Genomic DNA, 8,910 nt, shown 5'->3' on the forward strand with positions numbered 1-8,910 from the left:
ATTTACTGGGTGACCTTGGACAAGTAATTTAACTTTAGTGAGTTTGAGTTTCCTTATTTGCAAAATGATGGAGTTGAACTAGGTGGATTCTGGGGTACACCTACAATACTAAGGTTAAGGGGAGTTTTCATCACTGTTAGTGGAGAGTGTACCAACTACCTTAGAACATACACATTTTTACTTTCATTCGAAGCAAAATGTTAAGTAAACATTTCCTTGGAATCTCCTAATATGGCAGAATTAAACATAAACACCTCTGAAGGGCAGAACCCACAGAATGCTTAGAAATTGTGACGTTATAAGAGCACATAAATGTTACCCAAGTAGACATGTTTGTGTATATGTCTGCCTGCATGTGCACCAAGGAAAAGGCGGGGGGAGGGGGGGAGGGTGTGATTCTATAAACCCTGGTTGGAAGCTTACCAAATTCACAAATGAAGGCAAACTCCTGAGTGCAGTTATCCACTGCAGCCCATTCATAGTGGGAATTCTTCATAATGTAGCCACATCTGGCTAAGAAGGGAAGAGGCTGGTCCTCATGCCAGTGGCTGTAGCTTATATTGGACATGTCCAACCAAACTATCCATCCTGTAATGGAAACAAAGTTGTCAGGACTTAGTTAAAGAGAAAAGTGTAGGTTACTCCTTCCTATACCTAGCAAGATGAGATATACATTAGAGCTATTCATTCTTTTTTTTTCTTTTATTATTTAAATTTATTTTCCAGTAATCAAAAACCTGTTCTCTCTCCCTCTCCCCCACTGGCCAAAAAATAAAATAAAATAAAACCTTTATCCCAAATATGCATAGTCAAATAAAACAAATTGATATCTTGGCCATATCCAAAAAAAATATCTCAGAGCTATACTCACTCTTAGGCACACAGAAATGCAGTATTTGGCTTCAGCCTACTTTTCCAGATTTATTACACATTATGTTTCTTCACATATTTTTCCTCCTAGACAACTGATCTGCATGTTGTTCTGAATAAGGAACATTCCATATCCTATCTCCTGCCTCTCCCTTCGTCTTTTAGAGTTCCCAGCCTTCTTCAAAGCTCAGTTCAAGGGCCACTTCCTACATGAGGCCCTTCCTGAAGCATCTTCCCCCAACTCCTAGTGGCCCTTCCATAGCAAATTATAGTTTATCACATATGCATTTTGTATTCATTTATATATGTACATCTTGCTTTCTCCCAGTGTCTAATTCTTTTCTATAGGATTGGAAGCTCAATGTGTAGAAATTGTCCATTATAGAAGTTATAAAGCAAGAAATCTGTAAACATACCTGATGACTCAACTGTCAGAATCTGCATTGCCTTGGCTATACATTTCGAGAAATGGATACTCCATTTGCTTCTTTGCTAAGGGGCTGTGTGATGGAAAAAACTCAATTTGGAATCCCTTAATCAATAATAGTGGGCCTTTATAAAACTGCTTTAAGGTTTGCCCAGTGCTTAACAGACAACATCTGATTTGAGCTTCACAACAGCCCTGCAAGGAAGATGAATTTATGGATCCCATTTGACAAATGAGGAATGAAGCTCAGGGAGGTTCAGTGACCTCCCCAGAGATACCCAACTAGTAAATGTCTGAGATGGGATTCTAACTCACATCTTCCTGCTCCAACTCCAACACCCTACTCACTCTACCACCCTGCCTCAGGAAGAGCTAGACTGGAATCCTGGATCTGTTATGAACTAATCTGGTCTAAGACATTTACTAGCTGTGTGATTCTGGGCAAATTACTTAACCTCTGTTTGCCTCAGTTTCCTCATCTGTAAGATGGGGATAATAATGGCACCTACTTTCCCAGAATTGTTGTGAGGATCAAATTAAATAATAATTATAAAGCACCTAGCACAGTGTCTGGTTCATGGCAAATATTATATAAATGTTGGGGCAGTGGATAGAGTGCCAGGCCTGGAGTCAGGAAGACTCACCTTTCTGGGCTCAAATCTGGCTTCAGACACTTTCTAGCTGTGTGACTCTGGACAAGTCACTTAACCCTGTCTGCCTCAGTTACCTCATCTGTAAAATGAGCTGGAGAAGGAAATGGAAAACCATGCCAGTATTTTTGCCAAGAAAACCTCAAATAGGATTATAAAGAGTCAGACACGACTAAAAAATGACCGAACAAAAAATATAAATGTTGCTATTATTTTATTTTTGATTTTATATTTATTATGGTCTCTTAACAAGTTGTTTCCTTTGCCCTGAGTCTCAGTATCCTCTTCCAGAAAATAAGAGTAGCTATATTGGCACTACCTCCTTTATAGGGTATTTTCAAGGCAAGAATTTTATAAAACAATCTAGAAATGACAATTATTGTAATTACTCCTGAACTTTGAATCAGTGAATCTACCACGTTTCAACATCTCTTTTCAACTCAGCCCAACCCATTCCTTTGCAAAGCCCTGCCTTTCCCACAGACCAAAGTGAACCTAAAAAACCTATGTGACTGGACAAAAAGGGCTTACCCTACTGTCCTAGTGAAAAGGAAGCTGTACTTGACATCTCAAAAAAACCAGGTTCAAATCCAGATTTTCACATATACTGGCTTTGTGTACATCATAGGATCATAAATTTAGAGCTGAAAGCAACTTTAGAAGCCATCACATCTGGCTCTGTCATTTTACAGATGAGGAAACTGAGGCCCAGGGGGGTAATTCAAATGACAGACATTATCTGACTGGGGAGAGAGTTTTGACAAGCTAGAAAATCATTTGGTCCTCTGTGTTCTATTCCTTTAAGTCACTGTGCCAAACATAAAGGGGCCTGCCATTTTCATTTATGTGGTTTTTAAAAGGTTTGTTGGTTTCTTAAGAGACAGCATTAGCATTATGGACCAGATAATGTTCTTTGACAAACCCTGACCTGGTTTTTCCAGCCCAAGCTGTGGAGCAGGAGTCATACAGCTAGTAAAAGGAAGAGTAAAGACTTGAACCCATGTATGCCAATTCCAAATCCAGGCAGGCAGTCTGTCAGTTAACAAGCATATGTTAAGCTCTTACTACGTGACAAGGACTATAGTGTGACAGAGAGATAAACATGGAGTCAGAGGTATTGGGTTCTAATCTTCCACCAATTAGCAAAATCGAGAATAATCAAAATTAGATTGGTTAATTGAAATATAGAATTGTAGAACTAGAAGGGGTGTTCTCCTCATTTTAGAGATGAGGAGAAACTTGACAACCCCCTGACTCTGCTACTGACTTCCTGTGTGACCTCCCTGTGGTCTCTGTTTCCTTAACTGTAAAATGACAGGGCTATATCAGATGACCTCTGAGGTTCCTTCCAACTCTGTATCTATGATCATCCCTCTCCACCATGCTGCCTCTCCACAGCATCTTAGAGCCATGCCATGTGGCAGTCTCCCTTGAGATGGGAACAAATGAAATTCAGATTAAGAAGTGGAGAATTCATACCTCTATTTCAGAGCCTACCTTGTGCAGTTTCGTTCTGTGCATAGTTCCAGGTAAGTCCTATCCACCACTCCCTTTCTTCAGGAATGTTTCTTTGCAGGAATTGTTGAGTTTCTGGACTGTTAATGAAGATAAGATGCCCCCCCTGCCTCTCACACCATTTCTGGGCACTTGCAAAAGGGCGCTTATGTCCCACAAACTCATAGCATGAGTGATTAAAGGCCACTTGGTTCTTAGGGCAATGGATCCCCTTTTCTGGGGCTGCATCAATGGCCCTCAAACTCAGAAATAAGTAGAACAGAATGGGGATTACAGGCCACATTCTAAGCTCTCCAGAGCTACCTCCACCCCTAGCACACATAGGCAGTGTTCCTCTATGGGAGCTCGGGCTGTTGGTTTTCAAGTGTGTCTGGTTCCATCAATCTCTCCTTCCCCACGTCACCCTATAATAGCAGCAGTTATTAGCAGAAGTACTATCTTAGTATAAACAGACACCCACTCCGTGTTCTCTATACCACCTTACAATAGTTATTGTTCAAATGCCTGTTTCTTATCAGACTAATTTATACAGTGCTCTTGGTGAAGGACAGATCAGGTTGATGAATGTTACCTGTTTTTTTTTATAATTGGAACATCTGCTAGCTTGAGACAAAACTTCTTTGCTATCAGTCAGATTTGAGCCAGGAGGGTCTAAAAGTGTGTGAAAAGCTCCCAGCATCTGAAAATCACATGATAGGCAAGGAATATTAGGCAAATCAGAATTATTGGCAGGAAGAGAAGGCCAATTACTGCTCCCCCCCTTCTATTGTCTCAGATTGACAGCTGTGCCCCATGATAACAGTTCTTTCCCAGATGGTCTGAATAGCTATTAATCTAAGCTTCACCAGTCTTTGTGATATAAACCTCCCTGAATAAGACCACATTACAAAATTAGTCTGACTCTAGCATAAAAGTGGAAACATGCCTCCTGTGCATCCTAGATAGACCTTGCTGACATTTTCTTTGAGTGAGATGATTTTATAACATAGAATTTCCTTTTTGAATGTGCAGCTGACTTTCATTCAATGAATTGAACTTGAGAAATATTTATTAAGCACATACTATGTGTAGGGCCTAATTCATATTACTGGGGGAGATGCAAAGATGAATGAGATTTGACCCTGGCCCTGTATAAGCATTATGGTACATGAGCATGTTCCCAGGCATCTGTGTTGATCTGGGATCAAGGTCATACATGCTTCTTCAGAACCCATACATGTCAGTTACCAGAACTGGAGGAGAATGGCCCATGATCCAGTCAACCCTGGACCCTGACCAGCTTAGGTTAATTGCTATCTCATCTTCCTCCTTTACTTTTGTCCAGATCCAAAATGAAAACTGAGATCTTCTGAAATGAGCTCAGGTCTGTTCAGTTGCTCACCATGTTAAAAGATTCAGTAGCATGTTAAAAGATCAAATAGCAGTGTTTTAATAGAAAACTATTTAATTAAGATAGAAATTAACAGCAACCCAGAAAAAAAATCAGTTACTAAACACATCTCTGGGGCTTAGAATCTCATTTCCCTTTCTCCTAAGGTTATTTGAAGCTCTAGTCCTTCAAACTCATAATTCTGATAGGTAAAAGCATTAGCATATTCAGAGTTTGCTCCTGGATGATCCCCAGTTTGGCTTAATCTCAATAAAAAGACAGTTTTAAGCCTGTATCTCGTCAGTGTCCTACCTGCTTCCTGGCTTGGGTTGCCTCACACACTACCTACTCATTACTCCTGGTGTGGAAGACGTATTCTTTCTCATAGCTGGGACATCCCATGTGCCTGCTGTCTTCTAGATGGGGCTCTGAGTAGATTCTATCAACAAAAAAAATCTATTTCATTCTCACAAACCTTTATCACTCTATGTGGTCACAAATGACACCAGTGACTTCTTAATCTTTCCATAATTCTCCTCAGCAATCTCCTAAATCTTGGGTACATGAACTATTGAGAAATGGAGTACTTAATCTCCTCCAGTGATGGTTCATGCTCTGGATCCACGCATTTGTCCTCAACTCACAAAATCCAGGAAAGGTATCAGTAATAAAAGCCATGATCTCTGCAATCTACACATAAAGTATGGGTAACAAGCAAAATTAAATAGAGATTTTGACACAAGGAGGCAATCTGATTGTGAGGTTATTACTGAGGCATGATGTATTTAGACCTATTTGTAGAATATGACTCTAGATATTCAAAAGAAAAAGGATAGGTAAAAGAGAAGGTGTAGCACTGTATATTAAGGTTTATTTGTGTGAGGAAATCCATGAACCAGAGGGAAAAGCATATTGGACAGCAGTATTTGGGTGAAGATGATGAATGGTAGGAAAAATAGAAATTATTATCATCATCAGAGATTACCTGGAGAGAATGTGGCAATAGATGAGTTCAGGAAAGAGACCTAAATCCTAGCATAGAAGCAGAATGTAATTCTGCTATGAGTACAACCCTGAGGTTCTGCCCTGGGCCGCCTTCTATTCTTTCTCCCTCTCCCCACCTTCTCTTTTTCCCTCTCTCTCCCTCCCCCCTTTCTCCCTCTCTCTTTCTGTGAACTCATCAGCTTCCATGGGTTCAATAATAATTTTGAAGCAAATAACTCCAAAATTTTATATATCCAATCAAAATCTCTCTCCTGAGGCCTGTCCTACCTTTGCAGTCTTCTTACATTTTAATCCCCTCCACAAATTCTAAGCAGCCACACTGATCTGTTTGTGGTTCCTCAGAGAAGACACTCTGCTTTCTTTCTCAATTCATTTGCACGCACTAGCTTTCCCCCTACGTCTAGAATGATCTTCATCCTCACCTCTTCCTCCTAATTTTAATGGTTTCCTTCAAGGCAGCTCAATTCCCAACTTATTCAGGAGAACTTTTCTTCTCTCTAGCTGCTAGTGCCTTTCTCTCTCAGACGATGTTCCATCTATTCTGTTAACATATTGTATGTACCAACTTATCTTCTTGTTGGGTCAACTCAATTGGAAAGAGAGCTCTTTGAGCACAGGGACTGTTGTTTGCCTTTCTTTGTATTCCCAATGCTTAGCGCCCTGCCTGAAACATAGTTGGCATTTATAAATGCTTGTCAACTTGACTGCAGGAAGAAATGTACATAGCACATAAATTTATACACACATATACAATTATATACTACATATTTATAAATGATTTATATATGTTTACAGCTGTGTGTATACAAGCAAAACAACTGGTAAAATCAGAAAATGCCTCTTTTAGGAAGTGATGCCTTGAAGGAAGCAAGGCACTCTAAGAGGAAGAGGTGAAGAGGGAGGGAGTGCACTTCAGGGATCTGGGACAGCCCATGCAAAAGCATGGAGATGGAGCTAAACTATCATGTTTCCTTTTCTTATCACTCCTTCCTGGCCAGCTGGGCCAAGGGGGTTCTGGTGCCTGAATCAGTTCAGGGGGGAGGAACTCCAGATATTAAAGTCTCTCCAGGGGTGGGGAACCTGTAGCCTCAAGGCCACATGTAGCTTTCCAGAGCCTTGAGTTTGGCCTTTTGACTGAGTCAAAGTTTTACAGAACAAATCCTTTTATTAAGAGGATTTGTTCTGTGAAATCTGGATTCAGTCAAAGAGCCATACTTGAGGATCTAGAGGGCCATGTGTGGCTTTGAGGCTATAGGTTCCCTACTCTTGGGCTGGCAACCACATCCCCAAGACCTAGTACGTTTCTAGAAATAAGACTTAGGTCTGCCCTACCCTAAATTCTAATAAAATTGGACCAGCTGCTGTTTTCCAGACCTAACATGTTGCCTCTTACCTCCTGATCTCTGCCACCCCCATGTCTGGAATTCCCTGTTCATCCTCCCCTCTAAACTTCTTTTAAGGCTTAGCCCATGTGCCTATGAAAACTTTCCTAAACCCCCTAGCTATTAGGACCCTTTTCTCTCTCCTTCACCCTCTTCTCTATCTTGTATCATATTTAACATGGATATGGATTGTATTCTCTAGAATAAAATGTGAGTTCTCTGAGTGCAGGGACTATTTTATTTTTCCCTTTTTATTCCCAGTTCTTAGAACAAGGCCTAGCATATGTATAGTCAATACCTAATTAAGGGTTTACTGAATTGAATTGCTCCAATTGAACCACCCCAACTTCCTCACCAACTACCTCACTGCCCTCTCTGTACACTTTTCTTACTTACCTCCATGGTCCCACTTTGGGAACCATGAGTCATGATCACATCAACTCCGTATCATCATTCTTAATAGGAGCCTCATAATCTACTCCTCTAGGGCCCCATTCACCATATTTATATCTCTAGATCAAAGTGCCCCTCCCTGGATACTCCCTTACATGTGTAGTTTCTCCTATGAGGATGGAAACTACTTGAAGTCAGGGACTGGACTGAGTTGTTCTTTCCTTTGATTCTCCAATGCCTTGCATAAGCAGGTGCTCAATAAATGTTTCTTGAATTGACTTTCCTTTAGAAGATCAGCCATGCATCCTACCAAACTTAATCCTTCCATAGCTGTGGTTTGCAGCAACTCTGTACCTTTTTATCTTGTGTGATTCTTGCTATGTCTTTTCCTAAATCCTTCACATAAGGAGGGTGGGTTTGGTTCCCTGGGTTTACATGATGCCTGATGACGAGGTGTTAATGGGCTAACAAGGTGTTAACACTCTATTATCAGGATGAGCCAGCAGTGCAGAAGGCATGGTTTTGAAACACAGAAAATCAGGAACAGGGCCAGGAGGAGAACAAAGCAGGGCAGCCTAGGCCCTTCCACAAAGCTACCTTTTGGATCACACTGATCCTTTGGAGGGCTCCAAGGATTGCTGTAGTGACTGACGACTGGATAGTGGATCAGGGAGGCAAGTGGTTAAGTGGAGAACACTATAGCTCCATCCAAGTGGTAGCTAAAGGACTGGAATGTATGTGCGTATGTCTGTGTGCATTTATACATATATACACACTCCTATATATATGCATATACACTTAGCACATACTAGACCCTCTTTTCACTTGTATTTGTGCAGTGCTTTGCAAAGTGCCTGGCACACACAGTAAGAACTTAGTGTAACCAATTTATACACAAAGCAAGGAGAATTTTTTTATCTCCTGACTTCACTCTTTCCCTTCATGTTTCCCTTTGCTCTCTTGTGAGTTCTAGGTGTTCATTGTAATGTTGGAGATGAGGTGTACAGTGTGGTCTCTCTGGCCTATGCCTACAAGCCCTGCCCAAGGGCCCATTCCAGGGACTATATATTAACTAATGCAAGCTAGAGGACAGACCAGCCTGGTCACAGTCATTTCAGAAGAAGTGATGTGCACTCCAGAGTCTCAGTTCCAGCTTCCCTGCCATGTGCTGTTCTGTTCTATAAAGAAGGCACCTGGCTGGTCATGAGGGTGGCAAAGGAGCTAGGAAAAGCTATTCTGGCATTGTAGAGAAAGTCAACCAAGGTGGCCTTCCTGATGAGGCATGAAGGGAGTGGCTTA

The 8,910-nt window shown here is 41.1% G+C and overlaps 1 protein-coding gene across 1 annotated transcript in view; it reads right to left on the bottom strand.

Annotated features, from left to right (window-relative positions):
* LOC138149208 (polycystin-1-like protein 2) overlaps positions 1 to 672 on the bottom strand; it is a 124,762-nt gene extending 124,090 nt beyond the window's left edge. The window contains exon 1 of the mRNA XM_069072232.1: positions 424 to 672. Coding sequence (XP_068928333.1) covers positions 424 to 568 — 145 coding nt within the window. The 5' untranslated portion in view covers positions 569 to 672. The remainder of the gene's footprint in view (positions 1 to 423) is intronic.
* Between the last annotated feature and the right edge of the window lie 8,238 nt (positions 673 to 8,910).

The sequence above is a fragment of the Petaurus breviceps genome, unplaced genomic scaffold (genome assembly GCF_028583685.1).
Source record: "Petaurus breviceps papuanus isolate PSGF00001 unplaced genomic scaffold, PetGlider_PUasm1.0 90845, whole genome shotgun sequence".
In the NCBI taxonomy this organism is placed as follows: domain Eukaryota; kingdom Metazoa; phylum Chordata; class Mammalia; order Diprotodontia; family Petauridae; genus Petaurus; species Petaurus breviceps.